Raw genomic sequence first — 22,950 nt, forward strand, 5'->3', positions numbered from 1 at the left:
TTGGTTTCAATATTATTTTGTCCTATAGACCAGATCCAATTGCCCTGTTTCCAAGCCAATTATTTACGTAACTAACACAGACACAAGCTTTTGAAAAGTGTTTGATAACTCCGGCTACTCCAATATGCAGCAGCCAGGGTTTTTTGTTTTATCAAGGGACTCCACTATTATTCCATCTGCTTCCCACTTTGGTTTTGAGCCCAATTCAAAATGTTGGCTATTACTTCTAAAGCCATAAATGCATTAGGACTAAGTTATTTTGAAGACTGTCTCCTGTACAGCTATGCCAATCCATGATCTACAAGTGTATTTTCAGATCTGCTCCTTGCCTCACTACTACCAGAGGTATAGTTGGCAGGGATGCGAGAAAGGACCTTCTCCATTGTGGCTCAAGGCTCTGAACTCTTTGCACTAGGAGATCAAATTGGTCATTAGATACCAGATCCAAAGATTCTGTTTCAGCAGGCCTGTCTGGTTCCTAAATTCTGTGACTTACTTGTTCTGATACTGGGCTATCTATGCTGCTCTTAAATTTCTTGTATGATAGATTGTAATCTCTCTCGTTATTAGCTACCTTGGCCATCTCATTCATGAGCTGAAAAAGCAGGGTATAAATATTTTAAGAATAAATTACAGAAAGGTTGAGGGAGGAGAATAAATGTGTATCTTAGGAACTGGTACTTAAGGCACATTACAATTCACTTATTATTTTTTTTAAAAAAATTAAGATCAATCAAATGACCCAAAGTTATTGAGGGGAACACCCTCCGTTTTTTAAAAGAAAATGTAAATGTACTGCCTTCAAGTCAATTTCAACTTATGGCGACCCTATGAATAGGGTTTTCATGAGGCTGAGAGGCAGTGACTGGCCCAAGGTCACCCAGTGAGCTTCATGGCTATGTGGGGATTTGAACCCTGGTCTCCCAGGTCGTAGTCCAACACCAATACGCTGCTTTCTTACTCACCTGCCTTTGAACCAGCTTATGTTGCCAACTGTTCATCAAGACTGCTGTCCAAGAGTAAAACAGGAGTGGAACATGGGAAGGATTGATATGCTTGCCTCCCTGGGAATTTGATAGCCACCCATCAATGCTAAGCTCCAAAAATTCATGAAGTTCATCCCCCCCCAATAAATTCCATATTCAACACACTCCTCTTGGCAAACCTGATTTGTACACACCATACTTTTAAAGCACATTATTTATTTGTTCGTTCGTTCAATTTATATCTTGCCCTTCCTCCCAATGGAGCCCAGGGCAGCATGACTTTCCCAAAAGAATCCCAAATTATAGTTTGTTAAGGGTGCTGGGAATTGTAGCTCTCTGACAGATAAATTACAGTTTCTAGGATTCTTTGGGGGAAGTCATGTGCTTTTAAATGTGCTTTCAGTCTAAGGTATGTATGCAGCCTTAGAGTTGGCTGTACGCTGAAGCAGTCAGAAGAGTGTTGCCATCATAAGCCAGATCCCTGGAGCATCATGAGATAAGCAGAAAAACAATCTGGATGTAAAATGGGGAACTCTGCTCAGTCATAAGTTCCACTAGATTCGCTGTACACTGAGAGATACCGGGTCATGTGGATAGGCCTTTATTCATATATCTTTCCATGTTTATGATTATATGAATGTGATGTGATGTCCCTGTATTTTAATATCTGTAAATATGGTAAGTGCGTTTATTAAGTGATATATGGTACGTGACTGAGTAAGGGGGGGAGTACATGGGCTAGAATGCTGGAGAATGTTGAATGATGATTGGCTGAGTGTTTGAATGGCTGAAGGTATAAATGAGAGGATGACAACTGAGTCGAGGGGAGTTGTGGGGGAGTTGTTGGCGATTGGTTGTGGAGTGTGGATTGGAGTTGGTTGTGGGTTGGATTATATTTGGCTGGTATTTAGGCAGAATATACAAGACTGGAAACATAAAGAGTGACACTAAATGAAACCATACGCTTGTTGAACATTCCTAAAGTAATCTTGTTATTTCCTGGTGTTATCAAATAAATACTTTTATTGGTTTACCTAAAGCCTGATCCTTGGCTGGGGATACACAGACCAGAAGGGAGGGCAGGGTAATTACCAAGGCTGGAGGGAAACAGTATCAAATAAATGGTGGCAGCGGTGAAGGGAGATATTGTAACATCGTCAAGTATCCAGAGCAACCCAGGATTGTATGCTTTATAGACAAAGATACAAGGGGGTTGTGGACGGCAAGAGCACCCAGACACAAAGTAACAATAGGCCATAGGGGGAGACTAAGGCGAAGTCTCTTGCAGTATTGTTTACAGGGAGTGGCTGGTGGTGCTGCCTAGCAGTGGGATCTTGTGAGATCTGTGCTAGAGCGTGTGAGAGAACAAATAAAAACAGAGATCCTGACAGGTGGTGGCCCTGGTGGGAGTATCACAGGTAGAGCCAGCTGGTGGGATCGTCACATGTGACTTGAAGGAACAGAATATAAAATCCTTAATATAAGAAGTATAGACAGCACTAATGAAGCAGGCCAGCAGCCATTTGCTACCTTTAAACATATCAGTTAGAGAGAGTGCACAGTCAATAAGTAAAGGATTTTTGCTTCTTTTCCAGTTTCCCCACAAAGTGGTTATCATCATCAACTTCAGCACTTCCCAAAATATACTTGCCCTTCACAAATCCCGAAGCAATCTCTGGCCAGCAGACTTTCATGCTGTGAGAAATCTGAACTGTACAGGTCAAACTCCAATGCTGAGCAAATCTTAACAAGAACAAACTGGTGACTTGGGAGTGGACCCTGTTAGAATCCAATTCAGTATTTGACAATACAGTACCTTGACAAGGTAGTAACGCTTGAAGCGGCAGCATAGCAATGCTTAAAATGATAACTCAGAAAGCCTCCAATACTGCCAATATAGGCATGGCAGCTATTGCTATACAAGGATTCCAAACCTGCTGTCAGTGGAGACAGCAGTGACCCCAAAACTTAACACAGCAAGCATGACTGACCATCATGCTGTGAAGCCAAAGCTTGCCACTTTTCAACAGTGGAAAGACAGACTGAACTGTCAGAATAGTTTTAGTTAGGATGACTTTGAAACAGAAGGTGACCGCTTTAAAATAACATAAAAGTCATCTCTTCCCACCAGTACCGGTTCCATGACAGCATTTGGATAGTGCCTTTTGCTAAGTTAGATTGAATTTGTGAAAATGAAGATTCTATTTCAATACTGAAGTGAACCCTGTAGGATTTTATTGCATTATCATGTTAGTACTTGCGTAAGAGGAAGCACAGTAGCCATTTTTCCAAGCCACCCACTTACAGCAGATACTGCTAATCCTGTGCTCACAAAGTTTGGTTTATTCAACTATACAGTGCCCAAACTGCATGCTCGCAGTGCACACAGCTCAAGTCATCTTCCTTCACTCATCCCTTAGTTGAGCAGGGGAACAAACCACGGAATGGCTGGCTAAGCATTACGTCTGAACCTGCGCTCATGTTTGGTTTTTCCCAAACAAACCATGAATTGGGAAGTCAAGAACAGAGTTTCCCATGACACCTCAACTGGGGTATTCTCAGCAACATATGAACACCCATTCTTGGGATATATTCAAAACTAAATTGCAACAAAAGCAGTGCAATTAAGAACATTTGTTATAGTTTTTTTTATACCTCCCACATATCAATTTGTTATCAATTTGTTATCAATGCATCTCAGTCACCTTTTTCCAAGTTTACTATTGAGCAAGAGATTTTGGGTGGACTTGGTGGCCAACCAACATGCATGGTCATCAAGACTCTTATCTGGCATCATGCTGAATTCCAGAGCGAGGAGTCTCTGATGTGATGGTCAGCAATGACCCCACTTCCCCAATTCCAATCTCAGAAGGATTCTTCAGAGGGCATATGATCCTGAACCTCCTGAATTTGAAACTAAGAAGAGGGATCCCACTGCCCCTTCCTCATTTGCCTCTCCCCTCCATCTACCCCTCTCTATGGCTCCCCCTATAGCCACCCTTTCTCACCCTCCAGTCAGAATGCTTCTTCCTCCCACCCCACCCCACCGGCACTTCTGAACTCTAGAAGTATTTAGTGCTTGGGCTGCCACTGTTGTCCATCCTGCAGGGCACATGCACGGTCCCCACTCCAATCAGCTGAGGCCAAAAGGGGCATGGATGCACTGGTGTAGGGCAGCAGTTCTCCATTAAGCGGTCCTTAGCACTAATGTGCACGGAAATAGGGGAGAAGGAAGCTTGCGTACTCAACTCTGGTTGATGCTGAGAAAGGAAGGAGAGCCCAGGGTGCATCCAGCTCAATAAGCGGATGGTGACTTGTCACACTGGTCAGAGTGGAAAGTGGTCCTTGCCATTAATATGTGCGGCAAATGGATGTTGCCTCCTCCCTTTTGGCATAAAAGCCCATTTAACTATTTATCACAAGTCGCAATGTGTACAGCCAGCAAGTTCACCAGAAATATAGGCACCCCTGAGAGAAAAAAAATAACACAAATGCTCTGTGTAGGTGGAAGCAATTCCAAAGTGGCACGCTGCTCAAAGGGTCCCAATCTCAAAGCTTCAGATTATTGGAGTCCTGTGACCAGTTTTGCACCAGCACATCTAAAAGTGCATTAAACGCCTGTACATGTTGGCCCAATGAGTGGTGCAGGTTTACAAATGTTAATGGATTTCTGTACCACCAGCAAACTCAAACATATTCTCTCCAATTAAAACAGGAATACTTTACAGCAACTACAGCAACGTTATCATCTAAACGTACCAGATGTTCTTTCATAAAGGCTACGCCCATTGTATTGACAGAACTGTAAACTATATGATAAGCTGAAGCCAGGGACAAAACGGCCAGGGGACAGACAACTGTGCTGGTGAATGGCAATGCTAACATTCAGATACGGCACTATACAAAGTTCAGAGATAGCAGCACTTAGCATATTCTCTTAAGAAACACACCTGCTTATACCACAAAACCTGATGAGGTTCCATTGTTTGGTAACCTAATTCTGTTAATCTGCATATGAGATGCTGACTGAGCTCATTCAGGCAAAACACTACTGTACTCTTGACGTTAGCCAACACGCACATACTCTTCAATAGTATTAAGAAAGCATGAAGCAGATAGTAACTCATGTTTTTGCATTCTGTCATTTCCCCTTTTAAAAATGTGCAAATTGTTTGTGTCTTGCAGCTTCCACGTGACCCTTCAGCCTATACTAATCAGCTTTTGGAGTTGGGAGTCTCACTATTTCAAATTTGCTCTCTGGCTGAAAACATCCTTCCCTATATACCTTACATTAAACCTCAGACATACAGATTCTTTAAAAAAACCAAAAAAACCACGCACGCATGTGCACACACAGTAGGATAAAGAGTTAGCTTGGCAATCAATGCTATATTCAGTTGTATCAAGAAGTGTGTGAGCATGAAGAAAGATGCCACCTAATGATACAAAAGCAGACTGCACTTTGTTTTTGTGTAAAACCAGGACCCAAGAGGATTAGTTTGACTCCACGCTGAATGAAGGGGTAGCAATTATCTCCTTATGCGACTAGAAATCAGTGACACTGGAGAGGGTTGTTTTTCTAGTCTCCCACATCTTCCTTGCCCACTGAACTCAAACGACGGTAATCAGACACGTGGAGCTTTTAACCCTGTTATTCGCAGAACAGGCAAGAAAAAGGCAGCCAAAGAAACCCTCACTTCATAATGTATCTGCTACTACAAAGGAGTAATATAAATACTACAACACTATGAATCAGCAGACAAAACAACCAATCAACTTTGCATAGAACAGTTTGTTAAGTAGGATACTTTATTAAATGCACCAAAAGAAAAGCACACTTTGCAATAGAATGCATATTGAGCAGAACCTGCTGCACAGCAGGTGGAATGCAAGGTCACTGGAAAGACAAATCAGAAAGACAGCCAATAAATAAAATGGCGGATAACAGGGGAGGCCAGTGTGGTATTGTGAACTGCGACTCCTATCAACCACAGCCAGCCTGGCCAATGGTCAGCAATGATGGGAGCTTCAGTTCATAGCATCTAAAGGGTGATGTCTTGCCTACCTCTGGCATACCTAATTCCTACCATTTCATTGTTGGAAATTCACAAGCATCTCTGAAAGCCACTCTAACCCCAGGTGTACTATACTGCTTACTAAGACTTTAAGGACAACATACCTGATCCCAATTTATTTACATCTTTGATAATGATACTGGTCTCAGGACATGGTCACAAGGCATATGATAAGGCATATGACATTGCAACCTTCCTCAGTCTAATCAGGTGTTGATCTGATCAGGACCTGGAAACCTTGTGTGTGCTACCTTAAGATCCTAAGGGGAAAAAGGCAGGATATTGATCAATAAATAACCAGATTTCTTCTCAACTAGGGTTTGCTATCTCACTTCAAATCCTGCTTGGGAGAGAATATTGATTAGCACCAAACCAATGTTTTAAACGTGGGCATTTTATTATTATTTATTATTCTTATTTATAAGATTTCTTAACCACCCTTCATCATAAGGTCCCAGGGTGCAGGATAACAATAAAAGATAGAATTATAAGAACAAATAAAATCATTATAATTATAAACCGCATAAAACTATTCCGACTGGAACACAGCAATAAGGGTAACGCTACCGGGAGTATAGCCTGTTCTCAATCTCTTAATCATGAAGCCTGTCAAGATGCTGTAGTCATCATCATGGTGGACTAAGACTGGGGGAGACCCAAGTTCAAAATCCTACTTAGGCACAAAACAAACTGGGTAACCTTTAGCTAGTCTAGTCTAACCTACCTCACTTACCACACAAGGTTGATGAGCAAATAAAATAAAGGTAGGGAGCAGATTCACGTAAGCTGCTCTGAAGAAGAACAGGATTATTATTATTATTAATAGTAGTAGTGGTAGTATTATTATTATTATTATTACTACTACTACTACTAATTAGTATTATTTATTAATTGACGTGCATCAAAGCAATTTACAACTATATAATAAAAACAGCTAAAAATGTTAATGAAATTTGTTGATACCTTGACACACTGTCAAGACACACATCTCCTGAATTTACATATAATCTTGATATGGCGCCGGTAATGTAGTACAGTATAGTAAAAGTGTTTTTTGTGTCGCCTATCTGGCCGAAGCCACTCTAGGCGACGTACACATTGAAATTGATAAAATACAATATAAATACAGAATAAAATACAATGCAGTCAACCATAATCATTTTAAATAGCAGCAGTATAGAACAATGTAGGGCAATCAATAAACAATTTAAAACAATCATAGAAAAATTAGCCCACCCCGGGGATCCCGAAGGCCTGTCCAAAGAGCCAGGTTTTTAAGGCTCGGCGAAATGTATCCAGGGAAGGGGCATGGCGGAGATCGAACGGGAGGGAGTTCCAGAGAGTGGGGGCCGCCACTGAGAATGCCCTCTCTCTAGTCCCCACCAACCTAGCTGTTTTCGTTGGTGGGACTGAGAGAAGGCCTTGTGTGGCTGATCTAGTCGGGCAGCTTAATTGGTGGTACTGGAGGTGCTCCTTCAGGTAAACTGGGCCGAGACTGTATAGGGATTTAAAGGTTAACACCAACACCTTGAATTGGACCCGGAAAACAACTGGAAGCCAATGTAGATGAAATAACACTGGCGTGATGTGATCACGGCGGCGGCTGTTTGTAAGCAAACGAGCTGCTGCATTCTGCACCAGTTGTAGTTTCCGGACTGTTTTCAAGTGTAACTCCACGTAGAGCGCATTGCAGTAGTCTAATCGAGAGGTGACCAGGGCATGTAGTACCAGTGGGAGCTGATGAATTGGGAGGTAGGGTTGCAGCCTCCGTATGAGATGTAGTTGATACCAAGCTGCCCGGCTCACTGCTGAAATCTGAGCCTCCATTGACAGCTTGGAATCAAGAACAACCCCGAGGCTGCGGACCTGATCTTTCAGGGGAAGTCTCACCCCATTAAGCTTCAGGTCAACAACACCCAACCTTCCCCTGTCACCCACAAGTAGCACCTCGGTTTTATCAGGATTGAGCTTCAGCCTGTTCCTTCCCATCCACCCACTCACGGATTCCAGACACTTGGACAAGGTCTCCACAGCCAACTCCGGTGAGGATTTAAAAGAGAGATAGAGCTGCGTGTCATCAGCATATTGGTGACACCGCAGCCCAAAACTCCTGATGATGGCTCCCAGCAGTTTTACATAGATGTTAAATAGCATGGGAGAGAGGATAGAACCCTGTGACACTCCACAAGTGAGGGGCCAAGGGTCTGAAACCTCATCCCCCAATGCTACCTGTTGGTGCCTGTCAGAGAGAAAGGAATGGAACCACTGTAAAACAGTGCCTCCTATTCCCAATCCCTCCAGGTGATCCAACAGGATACCGTGGTCGACGGTATCAAAAGCCACTGAGAGATCCAGGAGGACAAGAAAGGTGAATTCTCCCCTGTCTAGTGCCCTCCTCATATCATCCACCAGAGCGACCAAGGCTGTTTCAGTACCATGTCCAGTCCTGAAACCCGATTAGTATGGATCCAAATAATCCGTTTCATCCAAGTGTGCTGACAACTGGCTAGCCACCACTCGCTCAATGATCTTGCCCAAAAATGGCAAGTTCGAAATGGGGCAAAAGTTGTTCAAGACTTGGGGATCCAAGGAGGACATTTTTAAGATGGGTTTTATAATTGCCTCCTTGAGGGCCGGTGGCATTACACCCTCCTTCAAGGATGCATTTACCACCGCCCTGATCCCTTTGCCCAATTTCTCCTTGCAGTTCATAAGGAACCATGATGGGCAAGGATCAATCAGGCAGGTGGTAGGCTTCACCGTTGAAAGTACCTTGTCCACATCCTCAGAAGGAAGAGGCCGAAACCGATCCCACTGAACTGGATTGCAACTGGTCAACTCTGGATCCTCTACTGCATCCACAGTGTACGGAATCGAGTTCTTCAGGTGTTCGACTTTATCGGCAAAGTGCCTTGCCAATTTGTCACAGGAAGCCTTAGAATGCTGAGCGACTGGACCGACCAGGCTTCGGACCACTTGGAACAGCTTCCTGGGACAGCACTCTGCGGATGCAATAGAGGCAGCAAAAAAATCTTTCTTTGTTGCCTTTATTGCCACCTGGTAGGCAGCTATTGCTGCTCTAACCTGTGTCCGAGCATCTTCAGAGCGGGATTTCCGCCACCAGCGTTCTAGTCGTCTCACCTCCTGTCTCAGACTTCGCAACCGGGGTGTATACCACGGTGCTGTCTGAGTTCTGTTCAGGGGGAGAGGATGTTTCGGAGCCACTCGGTCCAAGGCCCCGGCGATCCTCTTATTCCACTCCATCACCAGGGCTTCGACCGAGCGACCTTCAGCAGGTTCCAATTCCCCAAGCACCATCAGGAAACCATCTGGATCCATCATGCGCCTGGGGCGGACCATTCTAATAGGACCTTTACCCCTGCAGAGGGCGTGCGGCATCGAGAGATCCATCTTTACCAGATAGTGGTCTGACCATGACACAGGGGTAAAAGAATTAGCCCCTAACTTCAGCACACTACCCTCCCCCCCCGGGACAAATACAAGGTCGAGGGGATGACCGGCTACATGGGTGGGCTCAGTGTTACTAAGGTGCAGTTCCCAGGAAGCCATGGTTTCCAGGAAATCCTGAGGGGCTCCGATGAGAGTGGTCTCAGCATGTACGTTAAAGTCCCCCAACACTAATAGTTCTGGGGTCAATGTTCGCACATCCGAGACCACCTCCAGCACCTCGGTCAGGGAGTCTGCCGTGCAGCGGGGCGGGCGGTACACAATGTGTGATGGAGGTTCTCTCCCATCACCTCCACTCTGATAAAGGACTGATGAGGGCTGATGAGGGTCTTCTTCACCACCAGGCATTCTGGGTGAGGTCTCCAGGAGATTGCCTGTGCCAAGGCTTTTTAAACTTAGAGCTTCTTTAAAAGCTTAAAAAACAACAACTAAGTTTAAGGAGCCTTTCTAACCTCCATGGCAAACCATGGCAAAAGCACTGGCATCCTCCTGGCCACCTTCACCAGAACACCTGGCTCTGAAAGACCCCATCAACCCTTTCTCAAAGTGAACAGAGGCAGGGAGGTGGAGAGAGAGATCCTTGCCTCACCAGATGTACAATAATGAGATTGGAAGGGCAGCATCCATTTGTCACAGACCCCTGTAACCACCACCTGAGACAATCGTCTCATGGGCCAGCCCTGAATATCGCCACCAAAAGGGTTAAGGTGCCATGAAGACTAACCTCAATTCTGCCAGATCACATGGAATTAAATATTGCATCTAGGATGCTTCTCAGAAAAACCAAAGGAGAAAAAGCATTTAAGCCAATATTCTTTAAAGCGTTACTGAACTGGAAAACCTAGTACACTCAGAACATTATCACAAATAGCTGCAGCACTGGGGGACTGAAGACCTGCCCTGGGAGTGAGTACCTAGGCATCTGGGTGTTTGTCTGGTCAATCATCTGGGTTGCTGTCTCTTGAGACAGCTGATGTCCCTGGTAAGTGCTGCAAGGATTGGGACCCCCTGCCTGATCCTGACTCCAGAGAGAGGCTGCAGTCAATCTTGCATCAGCTCCTGGCTGGGTCTGGGAACATAAAAGCCAGGCTGCCCTTGGGCGGAGGGTCTGCCGCTTGAATGTTCGCTACCAAAGGGGAGAAACCAAAGGGGATCGCCCCTTAGGGAATACTGAGAGTGGGGGCACTACCCCCTTCTATTTTATTTTATTTTATATTAACCAGTCTAGAGGTGATTGATAGTGGGGAGGGCATATGGCCCATGTATAATTCCTGTGCAGGGTGGGAGCCTGTGCAGTGAATTGAACGATAGGAGAAAGTTGCTAGATGCCTTCAGAGTGAGCGTCTGCAAGTTGCAGAAGGCTAGCCTTCCCTGGGTGTGAGACGGTGGGGGGGGGGAGTAGATGTGCCCTGTTTGAAAGATATTGGGTGGGTCTGACTGTTCCCAATTCTCTCAGAGGACTACTGGGATAGCTGGTTCAGGTAGATTTTGTTGGTGGGCTCTTGTTGGGTCCATATCAAGTGTTTAAGAAAAGTCTTAGTAACGAGGAACATGGGTGATGCCACCCCAATTTCAGTGATCATGGGTAGAGGGATGTATACCCTTGGGGAGGTGATGAACTACCACAGAAGATGAGGGCAAGGCTATCTACGCCTTGTTCCTCGCTCCAACTCTTCTCATGGATGGACTCCTTGTTGCACATTTGCTGTGCCCACTGGCCTGTGTGTTGTTAACACCAGATCAGTACACAATAAGACCACACTCATCCATGATTTGATCGTGGATGAAGATGTCGATTTGGTGTGCATTATCAAGCCCTGGGTGGGTGAGCTGGGAGGAATTGATCTGACCCAGCTTTGCCCACATGGATATTCGATGCAACACCAGCACAGGCTGCAGGGACTGGGGCAGGGGGGGAGGAGCTGCTGTGCTCTACAGAATTTTTACTTCTGTCACCAGGAAACCACTCTGTCTTGGAGCTGGCTATGAGGGCCTGCACCTGGTGTCAGGCCAAGAAGACTGTAAACGACGGTTGCTGCTGGTGTACCGTCCACCCTGCTGCCCTGCTTCTCTGACAGAGCTGGCGGAGGCCATCTCGGCTGTGTTATTGGAGGAGCCCAGGACGATAGTCCTGGGTGATTTCAATGTCCATGCTGAGGCTGCCTCTAGTGTTCTGGCTTGGGACTTCATGGCCTCCATGCCGACCATGGGGCTGTCTCAATGTGTCACTGGCCCAACTCATAGGGTAGGGCACACCCTCGACTCGGTTTTTACTCCAGATGGAGGAAGAAGTGGTCTGGAGATGGGGGTGGTGGTGGATGTCATTCCAGTGTCATGGTCAGACCACTTCCTGGTGAAATTTAAACTTATGGCTCCGATCCTCCCTTGCAGGGATGGTGGACAGATTAAGATGGTCCGCCCCCAAAGACTAATAGAATCCACAGGATTCCTGAATACCCGGCAGTGAAACAGGCTAGACAACCGCTAGAGCTCAAGAGGTGAAGGCGTACTGTGAGGATGATGGGGCACGAATGAAACATCATAACCATGCTTACTGTGAGGCGGCGAGGGCAGCAAAGAAGACCCACTTCTCTGCCACCATTGCATCCTCAAGTAGCCATCCAGTGGAGCTTTCCCATATTGTCAGGGGTACGTTGACATTGGCTCCAGGAAATGGAGTTGTAGACCCTTCAGGGGCCCATTGTGAATTGTTTGCAAGGCACTTTGAGGGTAATGTTGCTCACCTCTGTAGTAATCTTGATGCTCCCATCCACATCTACTGTAGTCCCCAGTGAGGTGTCCAGTGCAACATCTGCTGCAACTTCTTGGGAACCATTTCAGTTGATGCGGCTTGATGACGTTGACAAGGTGCTTGTGATGATGCGGCCAGCAACGTGTCCTCTCAACCCTTGCCCTTCTTGGCTTATTAAAGCTTGCCAAGGGGGTTTCACCGAGTGGATCCAGGGTGTGGTCAATGCATCGTTATGGGAGGAAGTGGTTCCAGCCACCATGAAAGAGGCAGTGATCTGACCACTCCTGAAAACGCCCACTCTGGATCCATTGGTTTGTGACAACTACCACCTGAATGCAAATGCCCCCTTCTTAGGGAAGGTGATTGAGAGGGTTGTGGCACAGCAATTGCAAGTACTCTGGGATGAAACAGATTATCCTGACCTATTCTAGTCTGGGTTCAGGCCTCGTTATGGGACTGAATTGGCCTTGGTCGTTCTGATGGATGACCTTTATCAGGAGAAGGACAGAGAGAGTGTGACCCTGTTATTCTTACTTGATCTCTTGGCAGCTTTTAATACCATTGACAATGGTATTCTTCTGGGCAGACTTGGTGAGATCGGTATCAGAGGCACTGTTTTGCAGTGGTTCCAATCCTATCTCCAGGGTCGTTTTCAGAGAATAGCATTGGGTGATTGTCTTTCGGCCCCCTGGCATTTGTGCTGTGGGGTGCTGCAGGGTACCATCTTGTCCCCCATGCTGTTTAACATCTATATGAAGCCCTTGGGAGCTGTCATCGGGAGATTTGGGGCGAGATGTCAGCAGTACGCTGATGATACCTAGCTCTATTTTCTCTGTAATATCTGAATCGGGAGAGACCATACAAGCCCTGGACTCGATGAGGGGCTGGATGATAACCAATAAATTGAGTCTGAATCCTAGCAAGATGGAGGCTGGATGACGGCCAATAAACTGTGGCAGAGAAGTGGGTCTTCTTTGCTGCCCTCGCCACCTCACAGTAGGCATGGTTATGATGTTTCACTCATGCCCGATCATCCTCACAGCACGCCCTCACCTCTTGCGCTGTGGGTTGGTGGCTCCCGAGGATAACTGGTCAGTTGCCTGCTTTGGATAGGGTCATACTCCCTCTGAAAGAGCAGGTCCGTAGTCTGGGGGTGCTCCTTGATTCATCTTTGTCACTAGAGGCCCAGGTGATCTCAGTGGCTAGGAATGCCTTTTACCAGCTTTGGCTGGTAAGACAGCTGCGGCGGTTTCTGGACTGGGATAGCCTGGCCACTGTTGTCCATGCACTGGTAATCTCCAGGTTGGATTACTGTAATGTGCTCTTTGTGGGGCTACCCTTGAGGCTGGTGCAGCTGATGCAAAATGCAACATGCTTACTAGGGCAGGGTATCACCAACATGTCACCCCACTGCTGAAATAATTGCACTGGCTACCTATTAGCTACCGGGCTAAGTTCAAGGTTCTAATTTTGGTGGACAAAGCCCTATACAGCTTGGGACCAGGATATCTGAAAGACCATTTTATCCCTTATATACCCAGTTGATCACCGTGCTCTGCAGGTGAGGGCCTTTAGTGTTGTGGCACCAACACTTTGGAATTTCCTCCCCTTAAATATTAGACAGGCGCCATCTCTGTTATCTCTTCGGCGCCTAATGAAGACCTTCCTCTTGCAACAAACCTTTTAAGTTGAGACTTTATCCCAGTCTGCCTCTGTGTTGGAATTGCTTTTTTATTTGTTTTTAAACCTTTTTTAAAAAATATGGTTTTAAAGATTTTTTAAAAAATGTTTTTAAAGATGTTTTGTTTTAATATATTTTAATGTCTGTTTTGACAATGTTTTAAAATATTTTTAGTGCTTTTGTTTGCTGCAATATATAAATGCACAGCTGGTAAAGAAGAACACTGGCAACAAATATTAATAATAAAATGGCTAACATTTCATTTAACTGTATCAGAAGTGACATAGTTTTCCTTCTTTCCTGCCAAGTTAATAGTTCTGAAAAGTTTCTTGGCCAAGACCGTCAAGTATTGCGCGCACCCAACGGAGCGCACATGAGCACATACCCTTGAGCACACATGCTTTGGTACTATGCAACTGCTACTGAAAAACAACATGTAGCAAGAAATACTACTACTTAATTCCCCCGGGTGCATGATTGGAATAGATTCCACTCTTACTCTCTCAAGAATGAAAACCCACAGAGAATATGGGGCATGCATGATGCAGCGTACAAACCCTCGTGGGAAAGAATTCTGAGAACTTCTTAAGTTACTAGTTGACAAAGTCTCACATCTAGACTAGTTATGAAGAAGGCTGCCATTTCCCCAAGGAGATAATGTAATGGACAAATTAGAAACAGAAACAACAGAGGAGTTGTTATCCACTCAAGAATGGAAAGATGCTCCATCCCCCATCTGTTACCAATTGCTCCTGATTCTCCTATGTCTGTGACTCAGTTGTTGTTCAGGGCTATTGATCAGTCATTTATGTGTCATAAAATCTTTATGGAACTCAGTACACATTTCCCCTCACTACATTTAGGCCTCAAAATAGCAACAAATACACTGAAGAATGCCACAGAAAGACAATGGTCTCATTACAATAATCTCCCTGTGTAAACCAGGACAGTGCAAGAGTCTTATGTCACACTCCATTTGTCTTAAGCAGTAAACATTACTGAGATTACTCTTACTAAAGCCCTCCCCAACTTGGTGCACACCAGATGGGCATCAGCTCTCATCAGCTTCAGCTAACATGGCCACTGGTTAAGGATTATGAGAGGTGAGGTCCAAAACATCTGGAGGGCACCAGGTTGGAGGAGGCTGCTAGCATAGCTAGATCACTGAATTCTGGCTCAGAATGAAGGTCACATCCACACCACACATTTGAAGCATACGGCTTTCTTTAAAGAATCCTGGGAACTGTATCTTACCCCACACAGAGCTACACTCCCCAGCACCCTTAACAAACTACAGTTTCCAGGATTCTTCTGGGGACGAACGTATGCTGTGGATGTGACCAAATACAACTTTTAAAACAGCTATGATACGTTAGCCTATTTATTACCTATAAAGTTCTTTATTGCTTAGGACCCCAGTATCTCCTGGAATGCCTCTCCCAATATGAACCTACCTGGACCCTTGGATCTTCTGAGATCCTCCTCCAGGTCCCCCCTCTGAAGGTGGTGACAAGGGACAGGAACTTTTTAGTTGTGGCTCCCCATCTGTGGAATTAGCTCCATAGTGAGGTCCGCCTAACACTGTTGTTTACATCTTTTTGGTGCCAGGTAGGCTTATCTTTTTTCCAGACATCTGACAGACCAAGATGATATTTTTGTTATTAGTGTACTGCCGTGCCAAACCTTCCTGTGGCTGTATGGGGGTGGTTGTTGGTTTGCTTTAATGGTATATTTATTTCTGTTTTTAACAGCGTTGCAAGTCGCTTGGAGATCTTCAGGTAAAAATCAACTAACAAATCTATTTTTTTATTATTATTGCAATAAACATTGTAATAACAATATAATGTAATAACAACAATAAACATTTACATTTTCAAACTGCAACAACCATAGAAATTAGACCCATGAACAACCTCTTTGTTATTCTGGCCAGGGAGGACAGTGTCACAAGTGATGCAAAGGGCCTAGTGGACATTCCTGAGTAATGGGAAGGTGGTGGTAACATCCGTGCCAAGTCTACCATTTATACCGAGTCCATACATGACTATTCAGAAAAAAATCTTTGCACGGATCACTGCACATTTGTACTTGTCCAACCTGGACTTCTTTCAAGTTTCTTTTTTTTTTTTTTTACAATAATTTTTATTCAAATTTTCATAAAACATAGAAAACAAAATCATAAAACATTCAAAGACAAAAAACAAAACAAAACAAAAATAATTAAACAAAAAAAATTAAAATGTTGACTTCCCATTTGTCACATATCAAATCAGTTATAGGTCTACAATATATAACAATCCTGTCTCTTAAATCATATTATAAAATCACTTTCCTCCAGTAGTTATCTTAATTAATCATCAAATCTCATAAACATTACTTTATTCTTTCCACAAAAAGTCAAAGAGAGGTTTCAATTCTTTAAGAAATATATCTATCAATTTTTCTCCAAATAAACATGTCAATTAATCCATCTCGTTAATAATTATAATAATCTTATTGTCATAATCATAGTCCAAATAAACATTTCGATTAATCTATCTCATCAGAATCTGTTAGGTCCAATAATTTCAATAGCCATTATTCCATTATCCCTATTAGTTCCATCTTCCATCTTCAATAGTCCTGTTAAGTCCAGTAATTTCAGTGTCCAATCTTCCATTATCAGTATTCCATAATAATCTTGCTGTTGTAGCCATAGTCATATAATAAGAGTCTGATGGGAATTTCCTCTATCCCAAATATTTTCTTGCCATCCATTCTGAATAAGTTGCTGAAACATTGTTGTAAAGTCATATCTGTGTTCTTCTTTTTTACAAAATGCACTGGCTCATCTCTTAAGAGTTTTTCCATTGTCACATGGCTGCAGTTAATTCCATAGATTTTCTCTATATCAAGCTCCATCACATCATTCCAGTACAGAAGATTATCCAAGCCATTGATAACTTTATCTCTAATATCTTCATTAATTTCTTCAGAGATAACGTTAAATTCCAAACAGTAGATTTTATTTCTAAAATCCATAAACTCCAGATCTTTTTCCAATTCCACATTTGTTCCAATCTCCAGGGCTTGTATCTTCCCTTTATTTTTTCTTTTCTCATCTCTGATCTCATTCTCCTCTCTCACAGGGTCCCCTATTTCTTTAAGCTCCTGCGTCATTTTGCTCAGTTCAATTTTCAGCTCCTTACTACCCTGTCGCAGGGTTTGTTTCGTTATCTCAATCTCATCCATTATTTTCTGAAACATAATTACTTCCAGATTCTCAGCCACTTTCTTGATTGCCATTTTTAAAACCACGAAAACAAAGCAAAACAAAAATAAAGAAGAACCACTTCTTATTTCAGCAACAATTGGGTTAATATTCCAGGCTTGATGACATCACAGTATAAACAGAGCAACCTGCCTTATCTCTCTATGTTCAAGAATGCAAAATAAATTTAGTTCCCAGCATCAAAACAGTTAGTGGCGTCGTGAAGAAGCAGATTCGTCAAAATAAAATAGACCAAAAAGAGAATAGTCCCAGACAATATAATATTCCTCGGAATAGAAATCAGGAATAGAAATCCCTCTTCTGCTTATTATCTTTAGAATGCACTTCCAGGACAGCTTTTTGCGACAGAAACAGAGATAAGCTGTTAATTTCGTGAATAACAGAGAAGAGCTATATCTCACCCAGAAGTTGTCCAAAGCCGATCAATCTGACAAATCTCCTTTTGCTGCAACAATTTAAACCAAGTAAAAAAAATAATAGAAAGAAGGGTGCTTGCCTGTTAGTCCGTTCTCTCTTTAAAGAAAAGATAAACGTATCGCTTAAGCAGATAGAGCTTGTTAGGAAGTCCGTCCGGCATTGTTAGCTGGACCTTATCTCATAAATTAATGAAATCCAGTCCTCCCAACAAAAACAGGCTTTGAGGTTGATCTCTACGTTTCTCCCTGCCCGGGAGAAATTTCATCAGTCAAAAAAAAAAAATGTTCTGACTGATTTATATCTGAATAAGCTTCTTTTGAGGCAGGAGCCCGTCCCAAAAGCAGGCACAAGCGAAGTCACCCTTCCCGGAAGTCGACTTCTTTCAAGTTTCTTAATGGACTGAATGCACTTGGGGGGAAAAAGGGTAAAAATCATGTTTTAAAAATATGATTTTATACAACTTTAGAATTACTTACCTAGAAGAACAAATCCATCTGCTTCTTTGTCTGTCACTGGTACCTTCTTGGTATCCTGGCTTTTTCGGAAGAAGTTGAACATCTCTTTGAAATACAAGTCTAGAGGGGAAAAATGAATGAAATAGGTCAAGTTACACTCAAGTTAAAAAAAAGGACCACACAATTCAGACATTATCAAAATAAGTGTTAGCAAATACTCTTAATATCTAGTTCCAAGATTACAGACTTGAACTGAGGGAAGATCTTGCGGAGGCAAACCAAGAGCATACAAGCCATTTCTTCATTAACGCTCATTTGAAGAGTTTCTGTACACCCAAGCAGAGTTGGTTGAGTATCAAAGCTCTAGCACATGGAAAAAAGTAACCCAAGCACTGGAAAAAGTTACTCAGGATATTATCTGTTGCCAATCAAGCTAGCAGTTTTTATGTATCACCAAAAACACCCAACAACCCCAAAACACTGGCATTTTAAATATAACTTAATCAACTTTCACCTTTGAAATTAATGGACCTAAGTTAGTCATGGCCATTAATTTCAATGGGTCTACTCTGAATAAAAGTTAGTGGAATACAACCCTATGTGTTTGGCATCTCTGGAGATTGACCTGGTTCCTTGTTTTGCCTTTTATTGAAAATCTATCTATCCTGCATTATCAAGCCAAAGACTCTCAAAGGCAGTTAACAATTCTTTTCCTCCATATGTTACACACGTTATTTTATAATGTCACACCTGTAAGCATGGCGACCCATAACCTAATGACCCTTCATTTCTGATCAGTTCCCAGTCCTTTGTGAGTTCCCCCCTCCTAAATCCTGCATTACTTGCCTTTTCGCTTCCAACAACTCTAAGCATGTACTTCCAAAACCCTTCCTTCCAAAAAAACCTCGACTATGAGGCACTCTTCTTGAACTTGACTATGAGGCACTCTTCTTCCTTAGTTTACTACGCTAGGAAGGAGAATTTTTTTTGCAGTTACGTACTTGTTAATTTTATTTTATTTTATTAAGAAAGAAGAACTCACACTTTTACTTGCCAGCAATAACCAGATCACTGGGTTTCTGCATAGCTGTGCTAAAGCACACTAAAAGTCCCACCCAACCTCATAAACATAAATATTTAGATCATAAAGCTTCTTGTTATAGGTTTAGGTGTTGTCCATTATCATAAAGCAATACTCTAGCATCAGCCCTTTTTCTAATAATACTGTAATCAAAACAGCCTACATGTCTGTTGGAAGAAACAAAACTCTTTCTTCTGTAAGATTGTTTTCTTTTTGCATACATCTGGTGCCATGTGGTTCTCAGATGGAATGCTTATTCCCACACAAATACTGAAAGGAGACACAGTAAATAAAAGATAAAAATCTCTCCCACTAAGAACAGATGCCTGCCAAAATATCATTTTCTCCCTCTCAGAAACCAGTGAGTTTTCAGTGTAACATCATTCCTACATGTACATCACTCCATGTATTTGCCAAATAAAATCTCCACATGTGGACAATACCAGGGGCCTAAATGCAAAAGGAATTTCATCATCACAGAAAACTCCTTACCTCTGTAGAAAGTGTGTGAGTACGTCTGTGTGTCTCTCGCCTTTTCCTCAACAATACTGACAGAGAGGGTGCTGGATGTACTCTTCCCTCAAATGGTGGGCAATTCTTGTCAACTAAGGAGTGTCCATTTACTAGTCATAGGAAGCTGTCTTATACTGAATCAGACAATTGGTCCACCAGTTCAGTATTGGCTACACTGGTGGGCAAGAGTTCTCCAGGGTTTCAGATAGAAAACATCCCCAGTTCTATCTGGAGATGCCTGGAATTGAACCTTGGGCCTTCTGCATGCAGAGCAGATGTTCCACCACTGAGTCATAGCCCTTCCCCATTTTTTTAAAAAAAATTCTACTATAAATGCTGTTGATTTTAGAAAATGTAAACTATTGCATTTAGCATTACATTCATTACCATTTAGTAAGAATGAAGATAGTGCTGCAATCGGAAGGCATTCCTTGCAGATGTGGAGGTAGAAGATATAGGACAGCACCTAAAGTCCTGGCATGGGGTGAAATGATATTGGTTTTTTCCCCTCAGCCAGCACAGCCCCCCACACCCAAGTTATAGCCCCAAAATGAAATGCTGGGACTTTGTCTGGGCAGGCCAGATAGGAACTGGCAGGCTACAGGCCCTCCTTCATGATCAAATCAATCCACTCCTTCCACTCTTCTTAATGACAAGGGGGTTAGTTTCAGCAATCAGGTAGGCGCACATCCTGTATTACTTCCTTCCCATTAGGCTGATCCCCATCCTCCACTGTATGTTCCTCTGCACCACTGAAACTATTATTATTATTATTATTGTTATTATTTGCATTTATATACTGCCCCATAGCTGAAGCTCTCTGGGCAGTTTACAACAATTAAGGGGGTAGTCTCCTTTCCCCATTACTGCTACAGCGGATGCTTAAAATGAAATGCCATCCAGAAAGGCCTTTTCCACCATTGCTAGAGGGACTGCTCTTGTAAAGGATGAAAGCATCTGAACTATGAAGGTGTGCTTCCTAAGTACTTGCCAGATATGGAGCAAGTAACATAAACTGGATATAAATACAGTAGGGGTTACAGCTCAGTGAAGAAAACACAGCTTGGTGGTAGAAGGTCCCAGGTTGAACACCAGGCATGTCAAAGTAGGGCTGGGAAAGAATCATGTGAAACCCTGAAAAACCTCTGCCAGTCAGTGTAGACAATACTGAGTGATATGGGCCAACAGTATGGCTCAGTATACGGCAGCTTCTAACATTTCACCTTCCTGGGACACTATCTGCACAACACTGCATTTAATCGAACGGGCATTTGAATGCACATCCATGTTCTGGCACAACTAGCCACAAAAAAGAAAGCCCTCTGAAGCACAACTAGAACTAGATCAGAATGTAAATGTCTTCCTGAGTCAAACAGTATAATCATGAAAAGAGCTTTACGGTTTTGGGGGAGTAGGGTAGGGTTGCAATCACCGAGACAGAATATGGCAATTGAAAACTTTTTATCACAGTTCATTGTTGCACAATAAATAAGAGAAACAAACAAAACAAATAAATAAAACTGGAATCTATTATGTCACCAGATCAGTACCACTCCATAGGCTACAAAATTCCTACATAGTACGTCTCACATATATAGTTATGTGTGAGGATTTCCCTCTCTCTCAAACACACACACAAACACAAAGTTAGGAGTGTGAGTTAAAAAATGTAAAAAATTGTCACACTACAGGTCATCACACTGCAGTTTCCTTTGCCACAGACATTTGGCACTGCAAACTAATGTGAATGCTTCAGGGGTGTGCCAGGCGCACGGAAGAACAAGTGAGTGAGGAGGCCAAGCATGGCAGGTGGCCATGAGGTGCACAAGTGATGTGTGTGTGTGAACGGCAGTACGGCAGGCCGGCATCAGGTGAGCAAGGCAGTGGCCTGGCAGCAGTGGGGAATTTGGCGAGGGGGTAGAGGTACCTGGGGTTGCCATTCCTGGGGTTAAGTGGTGTTGACCAGGAACCAGAAATATCTGACCACAAGCTACTGCAGATGGGCCAAAAAGTATCTCATATCAATGGAAATAAGGCGCTTTCCATCTATTTCTTAAAGTGGTTGTTAGGCATACGCTGTACCAGTATTTGGCAATAACCCCCATTGTTTTCAACAGCATTTACTTCCAAAGAATAAGGTTTGAATCCCGATTCAAGAGCTGAACTGAGCCTAGAGCAATCAAGAAACTGTCTTTAAGCTCTGGTGCTGAGGCTGTTTTGAGATATCTCCTGTTTGGTTTTCCATGTATACATTAATGTCAAAGGTGATGAGACACAGAAGATTAAAGCCAGGGATAAGGAAAAATGCATCTTGCAGTTTTTCTAATCAGAGAAGTCTTTGCTGTAATCATTTGTGCTTCCTCACTTCAGATGCTACATTGTTCATATCAGTACTTTGCTCAGGTGAACAGTTTATTACTGGGGTTAGTCAGATGCAGTAATGTGTGACCACCTCCAAGACTTTACTGTACCGATCCAATCCATAACTCACAGCTTACACAAGTGATCTACTCATCTAAGCAGTGTAAGGTTTAAAGCACAATTGATTCCAGGAGCTACTTCTGCTGTAATTTTTCTAAATGTGAAGATATGTGTTTCTTGCCATGCAATATTTTAATTGGTTATATTGATTAAAAACATTGTGACTAATTTTAAAAGGTGACTCCGATTAATAGGCCAGCAATGTAAAAAAATTAGAAGAATTTACAAAAACTGCCTTTTTAGAAGAGGCATTCCCAATCTTGACTGATACAATACATGCACGAGCCATCTAGAAACAAAGAAAGCACATTTTCTACAGGCCCATTCTTACATATGCAAATTTAATTCCTTAGTTAATCAATCAACTAAAACTCAAACAATCATCTAAGATTCTCCTAATCAGATGCTAGGCGTAGTTTTCTTCTTGTCACTACTATTTTCCATGCTTTGCCAGTTCAGACGTTAATTTATACACGCAAGACCAGATCGAAAGTCTTTCGAAATGTAAAGTCATCCCGTAGCTCTACAGAATCTATGGCCAAAAGCAATCAACCCCACCTAAAGAAAAGGATTCAGGGGAGTTCCGCCCCTTACAAAGAAAAAAGAATCATTGTCCCAACTACGCAAATTCTTTGGCATGGATAGCTCCGCCCATCAGACGAGAAAAGCTGACGTAGCCGCTCCAGAGTACCCCTCCCAAAAAAAAGCAACGCGCATGCGCATATCCCAAACACGTTCTCAACGGATATAACGGTCTCAGCCATCAAAGC

The 22,950-nt window shown here is 43.1% G+C and overlaps 1 protein-coding gene across 1 annotated transcript in view; it reads right to left on the bottom strand.

The window, feature by feature from the left end:
- UMAD1 (UBAP1-MVB12-associated (UMA) domain containing 1) overlaps positions 1-22,950 on the bottom strand; it is a 53,518-nt gene that overhangs the window by 30,219 nt on the left and 349 nt on the right. Inside the window, exon 2 of the mRNA XM_061585835.1 lies at positions 18,127-18,225. Within this exon, the coding sequence (XP_061441819.1) occupies positions 18,127-18,225 (99 nt within the window). The remainder of the gene's footprint in view (positions 1-18,126; positions 18,226-22,950) is intronic.

Source organism: Rhineura floridana, chromosome 10 (assembly GCF_030035675.1).
Source record: "Rhineura floridana isolate rRhiFlo1 chromosome 10, rRhiFlo1.hap2, whole genome shotgun sequence".
Taxonomy (NCBI): Eukaryota; Metazoa; Chordata; class Lepidosauria; order Squamata; family Rhineuridae; genus Rhineura; species Rhineura floridana.